This window comes from Aspergillus alliaceus (genome assembly GCF_009176365.1).
Source record: "Aspergillus alliaceus strain CBS 536.65 unplaced genomic scaffold BDW43scaffold_43, whole genome shotgun sequence".
Classification (NCBI taxonomy): domain Eukaryota; kingdom Fungi; phylum Ascomycota; class Eurotiomycetes; order Eurotiales; family Aspergillaceae; genus Aspergillus; species Aspergillus alliaceus.
In genome coordinates, this window is record NW_022474726.1 from 138,931 (window position 1) to 161,114 (window position 22,184).

The 22,184-nt window shown below is 47.6% G+C and overlaps 7 protein-coding genes across 7 annotated transcripts; 5 read left to right on the top strand and 2 right to left on the bottom strand.

Annotated features, from left to right (window-relative positions):
* The first annotated feature begins 206 nt into the window (after window positions 1-206).
* BDW43DRAFT_285839 (glycosyltransferase family 32 protein) lies at window positions 207-2,154 on the top strand. The gene has a single exon (XM_032042981.1). The coding sequence runs from the start codon at window positions 365-367 to the stop codon at window positions 1,646-1,648; it is 1,284 nt and encodes a 427-aa protein (XP_031897206.1). The 5' UTR covers window positions 207-364; the 3' UTR covers window positions 1,649-2,154.
* A 42-nt stretch (window positions 2,155-2,196) lies between these two features.
* BDW43DRAFT_285841 (Zn(II)2Cys6 transcription factor) lies at window positions 2,197-4,698 on the bottom strand. Its single transcript, XM_032042982.1, has 4 exons — window positions 4,375-4,698; window positions 4,267-4,315; window positions 3,259-4,211; window positions 2,197-3,193 (listed from the first exon to the last, which is right to left on the bottom strand). Exons 1-4 carry the CDS (start codon window positions 4,456-4,458, stop codon window positions 2,264-2,266), a joined length of 2,016 nt encoding a protein of 671 aa, XP_031897207.1. The 5' UTR covers window positions 4,459-4,698; the 3' UTR covers window positions 2,197-2,263.
* A 2,231-nt stretch (window positions 4,699-6,929) lies between these two features.
* BDW43DRAFT_321505 (major facilitator superfamily domain-containing protein) lies at window positions 6,930-8,927 on the top strand (the record flags this gene model as incomplete). Its single annotated transcript, XM_032049343.1, has 8 exons — window positions 6,930-7,121; window positions 7,178-7,258; window positions 7,318-7,367; window positions 7,423-7,756; window positions 7,999-8,237; window positions 8,287-8,378; window positions 8,434-8,567; window positions 8,637-8,927. 8 exons carry the CDS (start codon window positions 6,930-6,932, stop codon window positions 8,925-8,927), a joined length of 1,413 nt encoding a protein of 470 aa, XP_031897208.1.
* Window positions 8,928-10,730: 1,803 nt separating this feature from the next.
* BDW43DRAFT_302475 (uncharacterized protein) lies at window positions 10,731-12,097 on the bottom strand (the record flags this gene model as incomplete). Its single annotated transcript, XM_032045243.1, has 5 exons — window positions 10,731-11,135; window positions 11,276-11,417; window positions 11,476-11,707; window positions 11,866-11,937; window positions 12,028-12,097. The coding sequence occupies 5 exons, from the start codon at window positions 12,095-12,097 to the stop codon at window positions 10,731-10,733; spliced, it is 921 nt and encodes a 306-aa protein (XP_031897209.1).
* A 2,037-nt stretch (window positions 12,098-14,134) lies between these two features.
* BDW43DRAFT_302476 (uncharacterized protein) lies at window positions 14,135-15,542 on the top strand (the record flags this gene model as incomplete). Its single annotated transcript, XM_032045244.1, has 9 exons — window positions 14,135-14,149; window positions 14,630-14,706; window positions 14,750-14,774; window positions 14,817-14,903; window positions 14,948-15,005; window positions 15,060-15,082; window positions 15,126-15,177; window positions 15,228-15,271; window positions 15,324-15,542. The coding sequence occupies 9 exons, from the start codon at window positions 14,135-14,137 to the stop codon at window positions 15,540-15,542; spliced, it is 600 nt and encodes a 199-aa protein (XP_031897210.1).
* Window positions 15,543-15,888: 346 nt separating this feature from the next.
* BDW43DRAFT_321506 (uncharacterized protein) lies at window positions 15,889-16,932 on the top strand (the record flags this gene model as incomplete). The annotated part of the gene is made up of 2 exons (XM_032049344.1): window positions 15,889-16,787; window positions 16,869-16,932. Exons 1-2 carry the CDS (start codon window positions 16,276-16,278, stop codon window positions 16,930-16,932), a joined length of 576 nt encoding a protein of 191 aa, XP_031897211.1. The 5' UTR covers window positions 15,889-16,275.
* A 2,985-nt stretch (window positions 16,933-19,917) lies between these two features.
* Window positions 19,918-21,103, top strand: BDW43DRAFT_166531 (cutinase family protein). Its single transcript, XM_032038672.1, has 4 exons — window positions 19,918-20,295; window positions 20,346-20,491; window positions 20,560-20,717; window positions 20,779-21,103. The coding sequence occupies exons 1-4, from the start codon at window positions 20,002-20,004 to the stop codon at window positions 20,940-20,942; spliced, it is 762 nt and encodes a 253-aa protein (XP_031897212.1). The 5' UTR covers window positions 19,918-20,001; the 3' UTR covers window positions 20,943-21,103.
* The last annotated feature ends 1,081 nt before the right edge of the window (window positions 21,104-22,184 follow it).

Sequence of the window (22,184 nt, forward strand, 5' to 3'; positions counted from 1 at the left end):
CAATGTAACCCTGGGCCGAGGCTTACCCCGGACCCCCGGCACTGTGGACACTGCCCGGACCCAGTGAAGGAAGGGAGCCACCAATGGCACTATGGATAGCGGCTCCAGTGGCGCTCTAAATGGATCTGGACTTTACCCCAAATGAGCTTAATGTTGCCCTTGTATGCACCACGGACAACATGTAGGCTAAAACACAGCCACTCACTGCCAATCAGACCATGGACGCTAACATGGACGGGCCAAAGGCTAGCGAAATTAAGAGAAAAGGCGCAGGGTTGATCCAGCAAAAATTCTTGCTGAGCGGCGGGGGGAAACGAGATAGCAATCTCCGCATGGTCCGTTACGCGGAGCTCATAAACGTGGGATGACATCCTTCCTTCCTTTTGTCCCCCCCCCGTCAATTGAATCTTTGGGTTATGCGTCTCCGGGAGCAATAACAACAGCCTCAATGTCCGGAGTTTGCCTGCCGAGACAGATCCGCAGGGTCATCCCCGGATGCCTTGCGGCTATCATCTTCATCTCTTACCTCTCTATGACTGATACATTTGGCGAGCTAAGCGATGGTCTATCGTACCGGTCTTGTGAAACACACCGGTTTTTCCCTAAGAAGATCTGGCAATCATGGAAAGTTGCTCCATTCGAGTTCGAGGAACGAGATCTCGCTGTGGCGCGCAGCTGGACCTCCAAGAACCCCGGCTATCGCTACGAAGTACTGACAGATCAAAATGATCTCTATTACGTTGAAACACACTTTGGACCCGACGGGTTTAACCGTCCGGACATTGTGGACACTTATCGTTCACTCACGGCGCCAATCATTAAAGCCGACCTACTGCGGTATTTGATCATGTACGTGGACGGTGGTGTGTGGGCCGACATCGACGTCGAGGCCATCAGACCCATCGAACGATTCATTCCGGAACGCTACAATGAGCACGAGATTGACATGGTAATCGGCGTGGAAATCGACGAGCCCGACTTCAGCGACCATCCTATCCTCGGGCAAAAGTCACAGTCGTTTTGCCAGTGGACCTTCATGGCCAAGCCACGTCAACCAGTCATGATGCGGTTGGTCAATAATATCCTGGAGTGGCTAAACGGCCTCTCTATCAAACAAGGGAAACCAATCGCCGAGCTTGAGCTGGAGTTTGATGATATCATCAGTGGGACAGGGCCTTCTGCCTTCACGGGCGCGGTCTTAGCCGAGATGAGCATCAACGCAGGACACGAGGTGTCATGGAAGACGTTCCATAATATCCCCGAGTCAAAGCTGGTCGGAGGCTTTCTCGTCCTCACCGTGGAAGCCTTTGCCGCTGGTCAAGGCCATTCAGACAGTGGGAACCACAACTCGCGCAGCGCATTGATCAAGCACCATTATCATGCATCTGGGTGGCCATCGAAGCATCCACGCTTCCACCACCCGGTATTCGGCGAGGTGGAGCAATGCAATTGGAACAAGGAATGCGTGGCGCAATGGGATGCCAATACTGCCGCTTTTGCGGCGCTTTCCCCAGAGGAACAAGAGCAGCAGATTGCTATGAAGAAAGCTTTGGATGGCGAAGCTAACCCCGTTGACAATCAAATAGCTTGGGTTAATCCCGAACCTGAACCGAATTGGCAACCGGAATGGCAGCCTGAATGGAAATAAGTCTCTTCATGAGATTGACGCTATGCACTACAGAAATATTTTCACGTCGAGTTCGCGTGAGCTATATATGGCTATACACTAGTGGACCAAGGCCAAGGAAGTCCATTGTTACTCCACTGCGGTCTTTGTAATTCGGCTTCTCTTTTGTCATCCTCCATATAAAGCGACGTGTTAGAGCATTGATAAGGATCTGGCACCTTTCGGCGTTAGGGGATGGTGGTTAACATTTGCATGTCGCGTTGGAGTTTTCGGCTTTTTTTTTTCTTTCTCTTTTCTGTTTTCCTAATGCCCAGTTTCCTTCTGGTTGTCTCCTTCTGAAGAGGTTCAGTACTTAATTACAACCTCATCGGGGGATTCCTATGATAGATGTGTGGCTCTCTGCTTAATAATTTAGTCACTTATGTTTCATGAATAGAAAAGCCTCTCAGCTGAGGACATAACGCTAGGAAGTTATACAATGGCTTTACAAATGCAATCGAAGATAAGTTATATTACTCGTATCAGAAATCACAACTCATACCTTTACTTTATACGAATTCGCGTTGAACCTCCGCTTGTGTATCTGGCAATATCTACATACGGTGTTGGACGGTCCAGCGATATAGTCAAGCAAACTCAAAGCCCCCATGCGCCCTCTACTTCGTTCAACCGAAATTGGCTGCGGATATAGTCGTCATCCACCAATTCATCGAGCATGGCCCAGAAGTCCTCTTGATTCATAGAATCGAACCCTGTTGGTTCCGGAAGAGCACCAGTGGGAAGGTTCTTCTCCTCGGTCACAAATGATGTGTCGCCCAGTTCGGCCAGAGGGTTAGATGGCAGGGAAACCAAGTGTATCATGCGTTTAGCGAGTATCTCAAATATGTCCCGAAACCTTGTAGCCGTCGACCATCTTTCGGAAATTGCAAAAAGAACATTCGAACACGCCCGAATGTCCTCAAATCGACCTAGGGTCGGATGCTCCTTGTCTGCCCAGATACAGTATAGCAACGTAAGACCGGCCGTGAAGATTGAATGCAAGGCAAGGAGGTTCCACCCTAGAGGCCTTCTTTGATGTAGGGTTTTATAATATTGACAGATGTCCCCGGCGGCTCGAGCGCTCAAAGTAAGGTATTCTTTATCTTTTGATGGGTCTGTCTCGGAGGTGGCCAAATGGGTGATTCGGTGTTGGAGGAGCATGCGCAAAGCTTTGCTGTATTGGATGCGAAAGAACTCAGGGGTATCATAAAGAGAATAGTCTTCCTGTGACTGGCCGTCTGGACTGAGGTGGGAGGGTACGCTGTTTAGCCATTCGTCAAGTTGGTGTCGCAAGCTCTCGACGGTTGTATCATAAGAATGACCCTGCGTGGTTGGCGACGTGCTAACACTGTAAAGCTCCTGCTTGATTCTGCTTTCTAATCTCCTAAGTCGACATAAGTGGACAAAGGAGGAAAGATTCCGCGTGTTGGATTTGGTATAGACCGGATCAGTCCCATCGGGCTGGGACTCTTGGAAGCAATAGATAGTTTCTCCTGGGGCGGTGCTGTATTCTAGACCAACCGGCAACTGATAAGGAGATTATTCCTTAGCAAGACGAGACTGTAAAACATTTTCCTGAACGCATAACTTACATCGACATCAATATCGCTCTCCGACAATGCGAATGGTCGGCCCAAAGTCAGGGACACAGCACGGTCAAGGACGTAAGCACTCCAAAAGACTCGTCGGCGCATCTCAACACGGTATAGGTCCTCTGCCCCGGGGACACGAGATCGTATATTACGGTGCATACCTAATTCCACGGCGTATCGCACTGCGATTCCAATTATGTGCCAGCTGCCAAGATTCGATGTACTACTTGGGGTACGTAGAACATATAGCGCTAAGAGAAGTAGTGATTGAATTCTCTCCAGTCCAGGGACCTGCAGTGCTCCATCAATGTACTGAGTCGCGTTCGAATAATAGAACTCTGGGCTGATAGACCCGCCCATTTCCGGATGAAGCTGCATGATCCTGGCACCAATTGCAAACACCATATGGAGCTGGAACAACTTGGATTGACTGGAAGTGCTGGCATTGATGGAGCTTTGGTACCAACGATAAAACTCAGTAAAACACCGTTCATCCAGAAATGGGTACCGCGGGTGAACGCGACCAAAGAAAATCTCCACCAGCTTCCGCTCAAGCTGGGGATTGTATTTATTGAGGTTGCTTTCTGGTAGACCTCTTTCATCGTCAACGTGTGCGGTTGATGACGAGACTGACGCAAGCACCAAGTCCGGTATCGAAGCCTGAGAGAGTATACCTTCAACCACTTTTGACAAAGAAAAGCCGGCGGTTGCGCCAACAAAAAATGGTTCGGCGGCAGCATTCATGCTTAGCAGGGCCATATTCGTCGAGAGCTCCGCCGTGACCGAATATGTAGATGTTATTTGGTCGTCCGGAACTTGAGCTGTGGTGTTTCCCTGAGCACGATGCTCCAGCTCCGCGAGCTTGCTCTCCAGACCCCTTGTGTATTCCAGTAGGTTGACATAATCCTCACTTATGTGACCTCCGACCCGGGTTAGTCCTACCCAAGTGCACGCTTTACACGTCAGTCCGACAATCCTCGATCATTGTAAAGGGATTCATATATGTACAAGCTCTCGCCTTCTGACACGGCGCGCATACTGGACGCATCCCATTGCACTACGCAACTTTAGTAATTGGGATTTCATGAGCCTGCGATAAGGAATTGGAGGGTGTACCTTGGTCTTTCTCCTCTTGCAGCGTTCGCAGGCGATCGGAGCGCGAGAGCGCTTAGAGGATGAGGCATTCCCTGTACTGTTCATCGATAAAAATTCGCCAAATAATCGATAGGCATGAAGAAAGGTAGTAGTCCGCTGAATCCGACGTGATGGATAATCCCATAAGCCCGGACCCGAGCAAAGAGGGAGTGGAGAAGGTGGTCAACGATCTCGTTTAAAACTAAACAAATCACCTCTCACACTCAGGGGTCCAAAACCCCACAGGGCCTCCACTCGTCAGTGCAACCTCATTTGGTAATATTTGCTCGTCACAGGTAGCTGAAGAAGATCCGCATGTCTAGTTGCAGGTCGCATTTCCTAAAAAGGTCAATCGACTGACAACGCTAGACCGAAATAGTCAGGTGCGATAATTAGCCCTGAGCCCTGACTCTTGCATAGGGATATCATGTGACACATCTGTTGATGGCTTGGATCTGTGTCAACTAGAATTACTAGTACTTTAGGTATAAACTCAACTCTAGCTTGCACTGTTTGTGCTCTAGCGGTACAATTTCTGATATGATCAACCCATATGTTTTCCACCACAGCTGCCGCCGTCAGACCGTCGCCTGCAAAGTAAACTCTTGAAATTTGCCCATGCATGGCGGCCCTTTACAAACCTTGATTGACCTCTTTGACAGGTTATAAACTACACAGCTCACCGTGCAAGTCGGGCCTGAATAAGGGCTTGGCCGACCCTTTTGCACGAATGGAACTGGAACGGATTTCCTTGCCGATCGAGAATGCTCACAGAGGCTGTGAGGGTATCCAGCGTGGTCCTTGAAGGCGTTCACGATGTCGGCTTCCGTAAGGAACCCAATGAGCGCTTTCCTTCGGATGCCAACCTCGAGTCGGTCGCCACGATACCAGGAACTACCTCCCGCTAGAGTGTCTTGGATCTCGGATTGGCAAAAGAATGCCTGAGTTTGAAAATGGTTGCTATGTAGGATATAAGGAGTGTCGGAACCACCTGCTCCTGAGATCCTGAAAATCGTTCTTGGAGTGATTTCCAAACAGATTCCAATGTTTTCCGCGGTGGATAGCATCAGATTGCAGGAGACGTGGCGCGGCGTCCTTGCTATGCGTTTCAGGCCATCAGCATAGCTTGGACTTTCAAGGAATAGTCGCCGAAGAGCCGTGGATGGGGGAATAACCGGGATCTCTGCACTCTGGTGAAGTGAAAATGGTAATTCATCAATCGAACTACAGAGGGAGTTTGCGCATAACCCCAGCCCATTCGAGTTGATACCTGACCGACACAGCTGACCCGCCTCAGTCACGATGAACAATGACGGGAGATTCTCTGAAGGGTCCGGATGGACTTCCAGATAGATGACACCATCTTCAGTGACGAGTCGATCTGACATGTCCCAATTCTGGGCCGTGTAGACTTCTCCCTCGTTTGTCGCTTCCGAAAGAATGATCGCACTGGTACACTCAGAAGGAACTTCTTTTTCTGACGGAGAATGCGCCCCATTCTGTCCGTTGCAGGAGACCTTTTGGCCATTGACACATGCGTCAGAAGGGACGCTGATGTGCGAGAGGTCATATCGAGAATTCAGCATAATGATGTCCTCAAGGTCTACTCCCGCGCCATCTGCAACCCCACGCATTTCTTCCAGACCTGAGTACCAGTACTTTTCTAACCCCGGTATATAGCATTCCCGAATGACCTTGAGTGCGACGGGCCTATGACCGTATCAGTATAATGGAATAATGGTTGTTAATGAAACATACCATGGCACGAGCTTGCCCGGCTGTTTGTAATGGGCAATATTCCGTAGGATCTTTTCCTTCACTTGCTCTCCATGAGAGAAGCCGCGGTCGTAGGGCAATCCGTGAACCACGACATGCTGATAAAAATCGGCGGTTGGCTCGCTAGGCATGGCGGTGTTAACGATCAAGCTCTGGGTAAACTAGGAAGTCAAGATAGGGAATATCACATAGGCGGTCTTTTTTCCTATCTGAAGTAGATTCGTAGATTCCCTCAGCCAGTAGAACCTAACCGCGACAAAGTATACAGGTTTTATAAATGTATATGTTCATCTGCCCAATCGTGGTATCGGCATGGTCGCGTATATCGGCAGGCTGCCGACGTTTTCAGGAACTATCGGCAGCTTCCCGATGTATCGGGAGGACCCGAGGACCGTGCACTGTCACCCCAATTTTTTTTTTCTTCAAATCCCCTATTCATGCCGAACCATTGGCCGACAAGGGACAACGAGGATATACCTGCTTGAAGTGGACTACGTCAGCTCAGCCGTTCTCCACATCAGATAAGTAGATCTGCCGTTTAAGGTGTGATACGAGTCCTAGGATGCTATGGAAACAGCGCAGGAATAGGCTTCACGATTGTCCGGGGTATATGACTGTCCTGTGCGTGCGATAAAGAGAGTCAACGAAAAATTATAAAGTCCTCACTTTCCACACCGTCCTAACCCCAAGTTTGCCTTAGATTGGGCTTCCAATGTCGACAACCTCCGATCCATAACAAGTCGGCCGAATTGCAAGCTAAAATGGAGTCTAAGAAAGCTGAAGTCACTACTTCCAACGGTCCAGCGATGGACGCGGAGGGTGCCAAACACTCCCATGGATACGACGACGCCATGGATGTCTTTGGCGGGGAGAATGGAGAGACTACCGTCGAATTTACAGACAAGGAGGCTTCCCGCGTCCGCTGGAAGATTGACCTGATCATTGTCCCAATGGTAACTAATACATAGCCCTGAGTGTCTGGCTAGTTACTGATGAAGGGCATCTACAGATGACTGTGAGCTATATCCTTTCTTTTATCGACAAAGGCATTCTCTCCACTGCCGCCGTGTATGGAATGAGGTCCGATCTGGTGAGTTATGGGACAATTTCTGTGGACATTGGCTAGTAGGACTGACAATCCACAAATAGAACCTGAAGGGGCAGCAATATAGCTGGACATCGTCGATCTTTTATTTCGGGTATAACTCAGTAGTGCCCAGCTATCAATACCTTGTCCCCTGACTCCAATCGCAGGTACCTTTTATGGCAATATCCGAACTCGATTTTCATGCAAAAGCTTCCCATTGGCAGGTGGATAGGATCAATGATATTCATGTGGGGGCTCACTGTCGCGACGCATGCCGCGTCAACCAATTTTGCTACCCTTGCCGTGAATCGATTTTTTCTAGGCCTCTTCGAGGCTTCCAACAATCCGGCATTCACCCTCCTGGTGAGCCAGTACTTTACCAAAAACGAGCACGCTCTTCGTTCATGCATATGGTGGGCTGGAGGGCCCATTGGTGCGTTCATTGGTGATGGTGTTTCGAACGGTATTGGGCATTTACATGGGAAGCTGGGGCAATGGCAGGTACGTTCGGTGAACCTACCTGTTTAACCGGCACAAATGGTTTTGCTTAGACCTCTGCAGTATCTTTATCTTATTTTTGGCCCGATCACCATGCTATGGGGAATCATTGTCTTCTTTGTCATGCCAACATCGCCTATGACGGCATGGTTCCTAACGCCTCGCGAGCGGAAGATTGCCGTTGTTCGGGTGAGAACTATCCTTCCTGAGCTGCATAACCTCACTATTAACCTGGAAACTACTAGGTGCTTCATAACCATGCCGGTCTTCAAAATCGCCAGTATAAGCTTTATCAAGCAAAGGAAGCCCTCCGGGATCCCCAAGCGTGGATGTTGTTTTCTATTGTATTTTTACAATGTATACCTGGAGGTGGGTTGAACGCATTCAACAAGATCATCCTTACCGGCCTCGGCTTCTCCAGCGTGGAGTCCACCGTCGTCGCCATGCCCGAACATGCTGTCCAACTTGTCAGCGTGCTGCTTTCGTAGGTCTCCAATCTCCTAGCGTTTGTGATATCTCGCTAATCGAAATAGGGGTATCGTGTGTTCGTGGCTTGGTAAAGGACGATGCGTTGCTATGATACTCAGCAACGTGTGTGTCCTCGTGGGGAGTGTTTTACTTTACAGTGAGTTCTTAGTATAATGTACCAAAGATCAACCGCTTACGAGATACGTATCTAGCCTTACCAACAGACCGCAAAATGTCTCGTCTAGGTGCAGTATATGCGCTGCTTACCTGTACGGTGTCATATATTATGTGCATGTCTCTTATATCTTCAAACATTGCTGGCTTTACGAAGAAAATGACAGTCAGTGTAAGTTTCAATTCTCCAAGACAGCTCTGGGTATTCTTGATAGATTTCTGACTTTCTATTACCGCAAAGGTTATGGTCTTCGTCGGCTACTGCATAGGCCAGATTATCACACCCCAATTCTTCATTACGAAAGAATCACCGCATTTCCCAACTGGTTTCCGTGCATACTTCGTCACTTCATCCATGATGATTGCTGTGGAAGCGGCTCTGATGTTCTATTTGCTCAACGAGAACAGGCGTCGGGATAAACGTGCAGTCGAGGCGAATGTCTCGCAGGAGGGCAACGAGCATCGTATCCTGGAGACAGACCTAATGGATCTGACTGATTGGGAGCGGGCTGAGTTCAGATATGCCTGGTAGCACCCTTGGAATCTGAACTAGATCTACGTGACGGGTTCAACTTGCTGGGGTTGCTCCATGTATGTATCCAGTTTTAGTATATAAATAGCACTAACAGAATGGTTTATAGTCACAAATATATCCGACAGAGTCTTAACATGCTAATGGAAGAGTCGCGTATAAGCAGTAGTTCGAAAATGAATAGGTTTTAAACCAAATTTGTGTCTCATTGGTGAGTCACTGGAGGCTACTCCCAATCAGACACGGCTCGTACTTTCGTAACAAGGCATCCATTTGATCCTACCTTGCATAATAAGAAAAGAACGGGAAGTAACAGTAGAACCCAAATCGACAAAATGCAGCCCTCTATAATTCTTTTTTTTCAACATCGTGAAGGTATATTTTGCCACGTTCTGGAATTTTTTGGTATCCGCACGGCTTGTTGGCTTGTCAGCGACAAAATCCTTCACAATAGCCCAACGGGCATCATTCCAATACTGGTCGTCCGTCCTTCTCGCCCACTTACTTTTCCAAGCTGCTGAGCGGAGGGTCAGTTAAATGCATCTATCCATGATACCGCAGCGCCCAGTGGCCATTTTCATGTAAGTCGCATAGGCGGGCAAATTCACGAGATTCACACCCGAAGGGGCTAATGAATTGTTCGGTGTCTTCGTTAACCAGGTCTGTCGGTTCATTTTCTATAGAACTCCGCATCCGGTTATTAAAAACCACTCAGATGATTGAGGGATGAGTCGCAGGTGGCTTCGATATCTAAAGTTACTTCTGACAAAAATAGGCGGCATAACTGTTGGTAGTGTTGGTCCCGTTGGATTTCGTTCATATCTGCAGAAGCTTGAATTTGTAAGGCGCCGATGAAGAGATTCCCTTGGTCAGTATGCTTTCTAGAGTCGATAAAATGAACTAGGTCCTTATAAATTTGTACTTCACCGGTGATGACTAGTGGGTAAGGAGTGCTCTCTTGACACGTGATATGATTTCTTGTTTCAGACGGCCTTGCGTTTTGTTTCATTGCCTTAGATGTTCAGAAAAAGGGTGAAATAAAATAATCAAATCAGCGAGTACGGCCCGATGGCCGGTATTTCAGTGTAACTGTAGAAGCTAGCTTGAACCCCCGACCCAGCACACATCTGAATCCTTTTTCGCGGAAGAGGAGGCTTTATAGCTTCGATATTATTGGCCTCTGAGCCTACATCTTCTCTACTGCGCGGTATGCAGACCACCGATTATTTGTAACCTCCTTTTATGTCACATAATGCAACCTACTATAGTCCAGCGGGCATCATTCCAATGTGGGTTTCTTAAGTATTCTACCAGTAATGACCATTGGGGGTTCTCAAGGCAACTGCTAAAGCGTAGAACGTGGTTGTTGGCAAGTTTACTTGTTATCTTCCGAGTGGAAAAGCAGGTGCCAGTACCGTACAGGCATATTTGGGATGAGGCTGACCCTACTATGGTGATAATTTACATTGATAAAGTGATATACTTACTACCTCAACATGGTATCATACTGCATACGATTAAGCTGTCCCTGACTGGTAAAGAGAGAAAATATGTAGCATACCAGTCAGGAGAGACGTTATTCCATATTTCTTGATGAACCACACCAATTCTTCACTGATTTGAGATTTCCTGGTCCTCGAATGATTTCTGGAATCTTCGAAGAGGTTAAAAACACAGAGATAAAAAGCAAAGAAAAAGGTAAAATAAAAAAAGGCACTTCCTATCCCAACATCCTACCTAAAAGCAACCGCTGCCACCAAACTGCATGCAGAGACCCTATGAGGGGACAACGCAGAAGGAGCCCTAGAAGATGCGGGCTAATATGACAGGTTCTAAGTGCAAGCCTTCTGAGTCTTGTGTGGCTTCGATTGCCGCTGCCACAATATCGACCTTTTCTTCCCCGCTTGCAACATAACTGATAAGACCCCGTAAGAGTTCCAAAGCCTGGACCCTCTGCTCAACATTCTTGAGATCGAAATGTGCAGACCTTATCAATATATAACCCACCATACTATAGATCTTCTCCATGTACTGGATATACTCTGGGGAGAAGTACGCCGTGCTAATGTAGAAAAGCGTGCGGTGCATGCTGATTAGAAGGGTCTCCTGGTCCCTGTACCGGTTTTCAAGAAAAGACTTTTGGCCTTTGGGATAGCTCCTCGGGCTAGACTTTTGAGCAGCTATGCTCCCTATTAGCTCTGCAACTTCCTAGGCGAAGACTGCGTGAATAAACCTTTCGGGCTGCCCAGAACCGCGCTTTATGCCACCTGTATTCCTTTGCTTACCCTGTTGTATTCACGGATATGTTAAAAAAGGCAGAACTCAGTAGTCCAAGATATATAATTTACCTCTAGGTTAACCACAGGCTTCGCAGATTTTCTATTAGAGAGAGAAACGTTGCCGGGAAAGTTGACGCCAATGGAGCCGTCGTTTACCGCCACGTATTTGACTCCTGCCATAGTCCACTCAAACCGGACTGGAGCGGTATAGCTATTTAACAGATTAGGAGATAGTCCTTGATTAACTGGCAAAGTCCGAGGCTACTCACCACATAAGGAATGGCTTTACGGACCCTTGGACCGGCAATTTTGCAAGATCACCCATACAAAACAATGTTGCCTTGATGAGATTATGCAAACAACTAACGTTAACCCTTTCACTTTTGCTTTCGCCACTAGAAGTGGGAAAATCGGTTTCAATAGAACTGGTGCTGAGTTTCCTTCGGTAAGTTTTGCTAATTGGTTCCTCTGAAGTCAAGATTGTCATTAGGTCTGCAAGCCCTTCGAAAAAAAGATTGATATGGATTGTCGAGAAATTCAGCTCCTCTGTATGCTTTCAGATCATCTATCTTTGCTGCTTGGATATACCTGCGCATTCTTGCAAAGTCTAGAGCCGAACAAAAGCGTTAGCAAATCATGTCGGATGGTTTTTAACTCACCTTCATGTTCGCTTTCCGGGAAGATTCTCTGGGTAACAATGCGTTTTGGGTCGACATCAAGTATAGGAACCCCTCGAACAGCATTATTTCAATTAGAGCCTGAATGAGCGTGATTCTCAGTGGGCGATTGAAGATCCGCAATTGCGAAGTTCCCGGCGTTACTGATATAACTTTGCGCCAAGTAGATCTGTTGATCCGTATAGGTTGGAGTAAAAGGTAGAATGGACTGCATCCTAAAGGAACGACAATAAATGTCTTTGAGAGGCTTGCAGTTTATGACATGTAATACAAGAGTACACTGGCCGCAAGAGGGAAGCCCGGTTTTATATAACTCGATAGTAGGTGCTTACAGTCTGATACATTTTATGTGATATTATCCTCTGGCTTGGGCATTTCACCGTGAGCAGGCAAATACAAAAGCATAGAGTAAAAGTTTTTCCTCACCAGACCAAAACGAGGCCCTAAAGGCGTTTCTGGGCTCCTTTTGCAAGACAAATAGATACTTAGTTGTTGTCTAATTGATAGAGAGTTAGTATGGATTGGGGTACGTTGGAGGAGCAAGTCACATAGTTTCAGCTGGGAGATTAATGCTGGCCCCAGATGATCGATTGAGCTGCTTTGAAATTAAATATTTTACAAGCTGTCATCCAATCATAGCAGAACCGAGAGTCAGATTCGCAGGCTCGAAGTCGTCCCTGCAAGTCTGCCTGATTACGCTTCGCATCCTGCCCTCGCCAAATCTAGGTCTGACATTGGACAGTCCTTACAGAGAGAATTGTGCTTAGTATAGGTAATGGCTGAAATATATCTGTTCAGGGCTTAATGGCGCAGGGTAAATGGTCTAAGGAGAAGGCTAAGAATTGAATCAACGCTCCACAACTTTAACCAGAGCTAGCAGACTGAAGAACCCGTCTTTCTCATTCTCTGTGTACTCTCTTATTATGCCAAATCCTTTCTCCGTCCAGTTATTCTCATCATCTAGTAGCTGGCCTCGCTATATAGGTCCGCTCATATTGCCATCTAGAAGAAACAGTTGTTCGGGCTGCTTCACTATCCAAATGTAGTGGTGGCCAACTTCGTTTTCGGCGGGAGGCGCCTCTGACCGGCTGCTTAGGGTAGCCTCCCTGTAGGCCTCTTCTATTTGTTTCGAGTTGTTTAGGTACTCAACATGATTAGGAGATTTCATGAATCCATCGAGAGTAGATCCGGGCTCTACACAGGTGAGTCCTATGCAAAGTAATTTAAGGGAGAAGGGTGTTTCTCTTACGAATAGCCCTGGGGATATTACACACGGAATGAAGGAGCGCATAGAGGCCACACGCATTGTGAATAGTTTGTTTCAACCATACAAGTTCTCCATCGCCTTGGCCGACATGCGTCGGTTGTTTGGCTTATTCTCTTTCGTAGGGTTGACAGGATAGGAAATTCAGAATCAGCGCTAAAACTAGCCCTAGAATAGGATCGAGAGACGGCACGTCAACGGACCCCGACCATCGGATACTCCTAGTTTATGCGATAGGTCGGTGAAACCTGAGGGTCCGATTCAAGGGGATGAAATGCTTGGGGTATTCCATTTCGATCGCCTTGACGCGGTATCACTCGAGCAATAAGTGCCGACTCCATGGAATTATACTTGTAAATCTACCCCGCCGTCGATTATTATTAATTTCATACTAATTAAGGGGCAAATAAAATAGGAGCACGTATCTGACCTACAGCATTCTACTATGACCCCCATGAAATATAGTAATTAACCACCACTTAGATCACGTGGCGCTAAATCCAGTTTGATTACTTGGAATCAATCAGCCCCTCGAGTATAGCCTTCTGGATTTCCAATTACCTTTTCTCGTCTTTCCAATTATCCATTTCTGAGAGACGGATTATATGGATTGAGAACGTCCACTACGGTCTATGAAAACCTATCAGAGGGCGCACAAGAATCCGTTGAAAAGATCAGAAGCACCATCAGGAAGAAAATAGTCCCAATCAACCAGCATAAGCCTGGTGTTTGGACTTACGGTGGCGAGGAGATCTCTGACATAGCAAAGCAACTGGCCAAAGAGTTAGATAATGATGAATTTCGGTTGAGTGAAGCACTACCAGACATACAAATTATCCTCACCACCGTCCAGTTGACCAAGTACCGCGTATTTCATGTCGCCAAACACGTAAAAGTACAGAATCAAACGGGCCACATGCTTATTATTCCACTATTTAGGTCTGCAGGCTTCGGAGCAGACCAGCCAGCCTATCCTTCAACACTACCATGTCGAAAACACAAGTATAATTTACGGCCGGAATATAGATTTTATGGTCGTGGCCTTGGCAAAGAAATGATGTCGAAGAACGGCCAGTTTGTGCGATGTGGGACAAGCCAGTGTGACTTCTCGATGTAGTCGAAATCGTGTTGTCAATGCGCACCGGGACTTTTAGTTGCGCCCAAGTAGATAAATTGCCTTCCCGTCTTATGGTGTGAGATATATGCATATTGTCTTGATTTACAGAAACGGGCTGGTTAGTACCCTCCAGCCTGGCGAAGGAATTGTGATGCTACTGTTTACCCACCCCAAACAAGGATTATAATCCGGCATTACCAGGCTAAGATAAAGTGCGGAGTATTCATACCTTTGTAGTATCTCACTGATTGACGCAAGAGAGGTTATGTCTAACATTCCTGGAGAACTTGTCAACACGAGACAACAATTATGGTATTTTAGGGTCTGTTGGCCGAAATTTACGAGCCTTTGTGTCACTTCTCAAGGTTGGCCAGAACCTCCAAGGGAGGCTGGGAGAATATATCATCAGTAGACAGATCCAGGAGGCAGTTTGGTTCGCAGAGTATGTCACAAAGTCTCATGCTGAGTATCTGCTGATTTGATAGAAATCAACGCAAAGAATCAGTTGTGGTGAAAGGACTTCAGAACCACCTCCCGCATTGTAAATAAGAGAATATTCTGCAACGATTCCGACGTTTGACGCCACACCTCAGATCACTACCAGATGAGGTTCAAAAGCCTGCCGAACCTCCCATCATTGTCCTGAAGCACCTTGATATCCACTTCTATATTCTTCGAAAAAGAATACCCCTAATCAAGAGGAACTAAAGCACGTGACAAGATGTATATTAGAGTCATGGAGTGTACTCCTCACAGATTCTCCGACACCATGCTGCTAATACCCTCGAACTTTAGATGTCAAACTTGACAATATCTTTGTCAACTACCGGAAGGGCGGACAATAGACTCTCTGAAGACCAGCTCGGCGATCTTCGTGGCTGTTATAACGTTGATAGTGAGTTCCCAAAGGGAGGTAAGCCTATTGGAACAGCTATGTGGTCCAGCCCGGAAATAATCATGGAGACGCTTGGAACACAGCAACCGATATATGGTCTTTCGGCGCTGTGGTAAGTTCAGCAAGTCTCCCATTTGAGTAGGCCGCCTAACACTTTATTACAGTTGATCAGCTTGATATATAGAAGTGACTTCAACCTGTTCCGGTCACGCACAATTCATTTTGGCCACAAAGAATACAACCTGGAAGTTTTGAAAAAGCAGTTCCGTGATTTCGGATCCTTTCCAGCAAAGTACGAAGAAACTGCGAGCCCCGCAGTTGTCACGGCAATCTTATACCTGATGCCTGAGATTTCTCAATCACAAACAGATCCTTTTCCCTGAACAACAGGACGCGAAGTCCCCTGGAAGACAAAGAATTCATTTCAAAAATAATGAGGCTGGATTGGAGGGATCGCCTCACAGCACAGGAGCTTCTGGATGATAGGTGGTTTCAAGATATGTAAAGATTTACTGAAGGTCACCCTCCCAGAGCTTTAGTGCTGACTTAGTCCCATGGGTCCTTTTGATAACTCCGAGTCCCATTTCGGCCCACAAAATTCAAGTTGCTAAACTATACAAGGCTGTCTGCTTAGAAGGCTTCAGTTGTTGGCGACAGATGGGATATACGGGGCTAATATTTTAGAAAAACAATTAGAAACAGGAGGATTTATCAAAGAATCTCCTAATCTGATAATGTTTCGGCGGCCCTAATGCGATATAAAAGGGTCGTGTGACCTGCGTACACGATATACAGTCTATAACTAGTTAGAGAAGGTAAAAATGACTTACGTAACCAGATCCAGTCCTCAGCAAAGTGGCTGTAATGCAAGCCTGTGCTGGGGCTGAATCAATCTCCCCTCCTTCAAATCCCCGACAACTCTCTTGTCGCTCAACTTGCCCTTCACAAGGAATATCGACTGCCAGGTTATGGATGTAGGAACAGGTGTTACTGGGCCACCTGCCCGTCAGGGAAGTAATTCTTACCCCCAAGAGAGCCCCACCAATCTGTGGCTTTGAAGACGATGATGGAAATACGATCCTCTACGAACAGTCCCTGGAAAGAGGCCAGCTTCAGATGAATGGATACCTCCAGCAACCTCCGCGGAGTTTGCGATCTGTGTTGAGTGAAATGCAGTCCGATCCTCGGCTCGCCAGCGCGGCTCTTCAGCCATACCTGCAGCAACTTAGCATGAATGAAGAGTACCATTACCTTGGGCAGGAACATGATATTCTGCATGCATCAGACTATCTGCACCCAACGAATAAAGAGACATGTGATGATTGTGACATGTCTCAAGTCCAGGCAAGACCGAACAGAGTGTCCAGCGAACCACAAATTCATTATGGCATGATCGCATCTGGCAATCAGGTGATGAAAGATGCAACAACGAGAGATGCCTTAGCAATTGAGCACAATGTGCTCTTCTTTGAAATGGAAGCAGCGGGTTTGCCCTCTCTTATTATTCGGGGGTTTTGTGATTACTGCGACTCCCACAAGAACAAACGATGGCAGAACTACGCGGCAGCGGTCGCTGCCGCGTATGCCAAGCTCCTCCTTTCTCGTGTACGGCCGGAGATGGACCCGGAGTACCCGAACCTGACGAACAAATGTAACGTAGGCTTTAGCGAGCTTGCAGATAATCAATCGTGGCTGCCTGGACGTGTTAGTTCTTCAGATGAGCCGGTCCCCAAGCGGCGACGGATTCACGGGCTGACTGCGGAGTCACCATAAATCCCTGTAACCGTACTAGGGAGATCTTATTTACGCAGAGTCGTTCACTACCTACCCTGTCAAGCGGTGGGTCTATTTCAAATCTCTGGGAATACTAGCTATGCATGCTCGGACAGGCCGAAAGGAACCTTTCTACCCACAATGCTAATGAGAACTCTCGGTCAATTTACCCTCGTTCTTAGAATAGTATTTTGTAATATCTTATATGTCAATATCTTACAGCTTCAGTTACAACAGGCATGGAAAAAGAAATCCGTCCTTCGGGTATGTTCCTGTGGCATAGATCCGCCTCTCAGAACTCTAGCAGACGAGTGCTGAGGGCCGAAAAGAGCAATTAAGACTTGTGATAACAAGAGACACCATCCTTACGTTATAGAGATATAGAAAAGGCTTCTGAGACCCACAATCATGCCAGAGCCAACGAGTTCCCCGATGCTAAAGCGAGATGGCATGGTTCATCCATCCTTCGCAAGGGGATTCCAAAGGAAAAAAATATTAGTGCCAGGCTAAACCGGTTGTCAAGAAGTATGCTTGAGACCCAACACTCCGAAAGGGACCTGTGCAGTACAGTGGCGGACAAGGCAAGCAAGTCCCTTCTCTGGACGACGATGAAATGGCCCCCTAATGCGCCTTTCAAACCGCTTCTTTTGAATTTGCAGGACCGTACAGCTGCGGGGGGAAGACGGCCATTTCTGCAGAATTACAGCGTTCCCGGCCCTGATGCATGAACCTGTCTACCGTATGCCAACGAGGGTAACTTTCAGGAACATCAGAAATGCTTGGCTGAGTCGGAGCCAATAGGTGGGAAAACGCGGATCCCTGAACGGCTCGTAGGACGGGCTGTTCGGCCCGAAGATGGTTAAAACCTCCGCCGTTTTTTCTGCTCCAGCCGCGCGTATAGATAGAGCTGAACCTGCAATACGAGGCTCACAGGAAGACTCTCAATATGTCTCATATTGAAGCCAATCCCTGTCGTTTTCTCAGACAGAAAAGGTCTGTCAAACCCGTCTCTCACAGCAAGCCTACATATATAGATACTCGACTGCCTAATAGTCTGTCGTCAAGTTCTAGAACAACATTGGTGATAACTAATCGTCGCCTGTTAAGGGTTGGTCGAGGAAAAGGGCTTGGCGTTGGTTAAGTGTGCATTGAACAAGGGAAACGGAGACCGACACCCGCAAAAGGCGCCACTAGATCTATATACCGTGTCCCTCTGAACGAGATTGGTTGGATACTGGTCCTGTAAATGGCATGGGCTAGTAGAGAAAAAGGATGTGTTCACCACTTACAACGTACATACATACCACGCCCCGTTATCCCGAGAATTCGTCGGTACGATATTCGAGAAGTTTCATTGAACGTGTTCTCTTGGCATGCCGGCCAAGCCGGTGTGAAGTTAACCCTCATGTTTGGGAACGGGATGCGCTTTGGGATGCAGCCAAGACCATGATTTTCCCTCCCGATGGTGGGCTCACCGGTCCCTCATTGTGGCCTCCGAGAGAGAGACTACGGACACAGGGCGCAAGGGAGACAGACTCCTGCAGATTCCCTTCGGAACACTAGTTGAGAATTCCGAAGAAAAACAATGTTGTGGTATCAGTTAGTCAACAAGCTTCTCGGACCGCACCTTGGCATTACGAAGCAAAATGAGCTCGTGTTGATCGTCTTTCCACCAGCCCGAGGCCCCCAGGAGCAGCCTCACATGCCCGAAAGTGTCGTGGAAAATTCTCAGCTCAGAAAACCAATACCATCCCCACGTTGTCAGCTACACCTTCTTTACCATAGTTCGCGCACATGTGAACTCGGCACATAATCAGGACAATCCCAGCTTGTCACTCTTAGTCCTTTAGATTAAGCATAATATCGACAGGGGTTCCTCGTGAAGATGCCAAACAGAGGGGACATATCTTTCCACCACACAATGTGATCAAGTCGTAGCCCCTCAACACAGAAGGCCACAGGAAGACCATCGGAGTTATACCGGCGTTACCAAGGAACATAGTGCGGGATTTTTAGTCCGACGTCAGTAGGGGATCTATCTGGTCTGTGTCTCCGGCACCCCCGGGACGGAGAATTTCCCGGGTGGATTCGAAGCTTTTCTTCACTTGCTTAGAGTATAGTTCGATCTTCAAACGGTGGGTTATCTCTCTTCTTCCTCGATTGCTGGTGCCTGTTGAAAATTTTTCGGCATGCGAGGGGATCCGCGACGGGTAGAAGATCGGCCACAGGAGTAAGACTATTTGCACGCTAAAGGGAGAGAGTCACGAGGGGACGGGAAACCCTCGTGGGAGTCCCCTTTTTACCATTCGAGCAAGTCCAATCGTCAGGATTCCTCTGTCCCCACCCTTGTGGGGGCTTGTGCATTGAACTAGCGACAATGCGGGGAAGACGGCACTCAATTAGGGCCTTCACGAACGTTGTCTCTAAGCGTAACGGCCACCAAACTGCCCGCATGACCGCGCGGGCGCAATTTTGCACCATCTTCTTATGACGCACGCAACGCGGGGTCCGAATACGAGAGACACCTTTATTGGGTTTGTCGGAGATTCGCCCGAAGCCAAAACGCGCCCTTGGCTATACTTTGAACTGCCAGGATTGGCCGTGGACGAGAGAACAAAGAACCCCCAGCCGTACCAACTTACGATTTGCTTCTTCTACGGTTCAAGATAAACAACCCAGGCTCTTCATGATTCGCTCTGTTCTATCGGTCCACTTGAAAGGATGCAACGCTGATATATTAATCCATGGCCTTGGCCGAGGAATCTCCTGAAGAACAGCATGTGGTTATCGCCGACTGTCTTGTCGGACAGTCCGAATGTCGGGCTTCGCTCAGCGCTGGATCCACGATGGAGTCCAAAGGTACCGGCTTAGACAATTCCTTGAAGGCCTTTGTTGTATAAGGAAGTTGTACCGGGTGAACGGACACGCCTTTACGATGTATATAATACCTGTTTCCCTCCCCCAGGAGAGAATTGTTCCTCAGACACTTCAGCTGTTCTGGATTCACTCCCAAAGTAGCCTCGTACCGACTATACAACGCTTCAACGGAGCCCTTGCACTTTGGTCACCATGCATCTTGCTATCAAGACTCTCTTTGTCTCCCTCCTTGGCGCGAGCGTTCTCGCCCACCCTCTGCCTACTACATTGGTTGAGAGGAACGCTCCTCTGAATGAATTCCTCAGCGTCCTCCTGTCTCATCTGCCTGCCATCAACGGACCTATTGACGCGGTATCGGGCGTTATCACGGACTTCGATCAATTGCTCGCAGACATCACCGGTGCTCAGACCACCCAGAATGGGTTTACTGGTACCTGCACCGACTGGACTGTTCTCTTCGCCCGTGGAACCAGTGAACCAGGAAATGTGGGTCTTCGGTTCAGCCTATTTTTCATCCCAATGCTAATTGAGCGCAGGTCGGTGTGCTCGTCGGGCCGCCTCTTGCTGAGGCATTCGAGGGAGTCGTAGGTGCTTCCGCCTTGTCCTTCCAAGGTGTCAACGGCTATTCCGCATCCGTTGCAGGCTACCTAGCGGGAGGTGAAAAAGCCGGTAGCAAGGCGATGTATGTTTCCCTTTTTGTCATTGTATTCTAATGCCTGGCCCGAACAGGATCTGACTATTTCCGAACAGGGCAACCCAGGCCAGCCAAATTCTCTCCAAGTGCCCCAACACCAAGCTCGTCATGAGCGGTTACTCGCAGGGCTGCCAGATTGTCCACAACGCGGTTGAGCAGCTCCCTGCCGCAGATGCCAGCAAGATCAGCAGCGTCCTCCTCTTTGGTGACCCATGTATGTTCAACCGTTAATTGCGCATTAATTAAACATGATACAATACTAATTCCGACTCTAGACAAGGGCAAGGCTCTTCCCCACGTTGATGCTTCCAAGGTCCACACCGTCTGCCATGAAGGTGACACCATCTGCAAGAACAGCGTCATCATTCTTCCTCCCCATCTGACCTACGCTGTGGACGTCGCTTCCGCCGCCGACTTCGCTGTCGCGGCTGCGAAGTAAAGGAAGATCAGGGCTCCGTTCTCCCAATCGAGTGTTGTCGGTCGGGATCTCCCGTTCCCGATCTGTGATCCGGGTTGTCTCTCCCTCTTCTTGAAGCATAGTAATGGGCGCAAGTGTGGCGTTTGCATTTACAAGGTGATTTAATAATGTATTTTAATGTGTGATGTAGCATGTGGTAATCTTCAAGAGCAGCATTCTATACTCGACTCGAGCTGTGGTTTCAACGCCCTTGTAATTGTTGACGTGTAAATGTGCTTATTTACGAATAGTATTTCTTCCCTTCAGATATTAGCGATATACTTGCTTTAACCCCCCGCCTGGAATGCTCTATTTTGTGCCTTGCATAGGAACCCAGGTACGCGTAGACAGGGTGGGTCTTGTTTGTTCCAGTGACTATCACTTGCCTTTTCTAGCGTTTACATTACCCATCACACATACTCCCACGGTCTATCCCTGTTCACAACTTAAATGTAACAGGAAAATTGCCTAGAATGTAGGGTAGAACAAAATTGAAGATTTCAACACTACAATGCAATACTACTCTCAATTGTGCATATAGATAATCTATTTCGTAGCACTGCATTCTGCCAGCGGCATATGTACTACTACCTGGTAGGTACCCGTGAAATATATATTTCGCCATACAATTGGGGAGACAATTCGGGCAACAAACACACGCACCAAAAAGTATATAGATAAAATAAAATATAAATAGAGCGAGAAAGATGGAACAAAGACGAAAAGGAAAAGAGTTCCATAAAATGTGAATGGACTCAAAATTATGTCTTTTCATCCCCTCATCTCAGATCTAGGCCTGACTGAAAATAAAGGTAAACACTTAGGGCCACTCATTGGCCAGGACCAATTTTGTCCGGTAGTATATGATTGGCCCATAGAATGCTTACTCAGCTGACGACTGACTTGCAAGGCCAATCAACAACCGTGTCTGGGGCTTTAGCTTAACACTACTAAACGCTAGACAAGGGGGATAGAATCCGAGAAAAATAAAAGATAATATCAAGAATAAATTATGTCGCGCAGAATTGGACTACGCTTTCTAATATTATGTTTTGAAAGGCGACGCTGTGAACGCCATACGCATCTGCCATACAACGCTGCCAACGTAATAGCACAATAATATGCACACCCATGTCAATTGCGAGAGAATATCAAGACGAACTACAACATGGAGTTGAGGGTGACATCGGCCCGGGAACAGCGTGACATCCCGAAGTCACCTGT

Bases quoted from the DNA above. Each gene is read 5' to 3' on its own strand.
- BDW43DRAFT_285841 (XM_032042982.1), bottom strand. From the start codon at position 4,458: ATGAACAGTACAGGGAATGCCTCATCCTCTAAGCGCTCTCGCGCTCCG. The intron at 4,316-4,374 runs GTACACCCTCCA...AAAGTTGCGTAG, and splicing joins GCAAGAGGAGAAAGACCAAG to TGCAATGGGATGCGTCCAGT. The intron at 3,194-3,258 runs GTAAGTTATGCG...TCTCCTTATCAG, and splicing joins AGAGCGATATTGATGTCGAT to TTGCCGGTTGGTCTAGAATA.
- BDW43DRAFT_285839 (XM_032042981.1), top strand. From the start codon at position 365: ATGACATCCTTCCTTCCTTTTGTCCCCCCCCCGTCAATTGAATCTTTG.
- BDW43DRAFT_166531 (XM_032038672.1), top strand. From the start codon at position 20,002: ATGCATCTTGCTATCAAGACTCTCTTTGTCTCCCTCCTTGGCGCGAGC. The intron at 20,296-20,345 runs GTGGGTCTTCGG...AATTGAGCGCAG, and splicing joins GAACCAGTGAACCAGGAAAT to GTCGGTGTGCTCGTCGGGCC. The intron at 20,492-20,559 runs GTATGTTTCCCT...ATTTCCGAACAG, and splicing joins AAAGCCGGTAGCAAGGCGAT to GGCAACCCAGGCCAGCCAAA.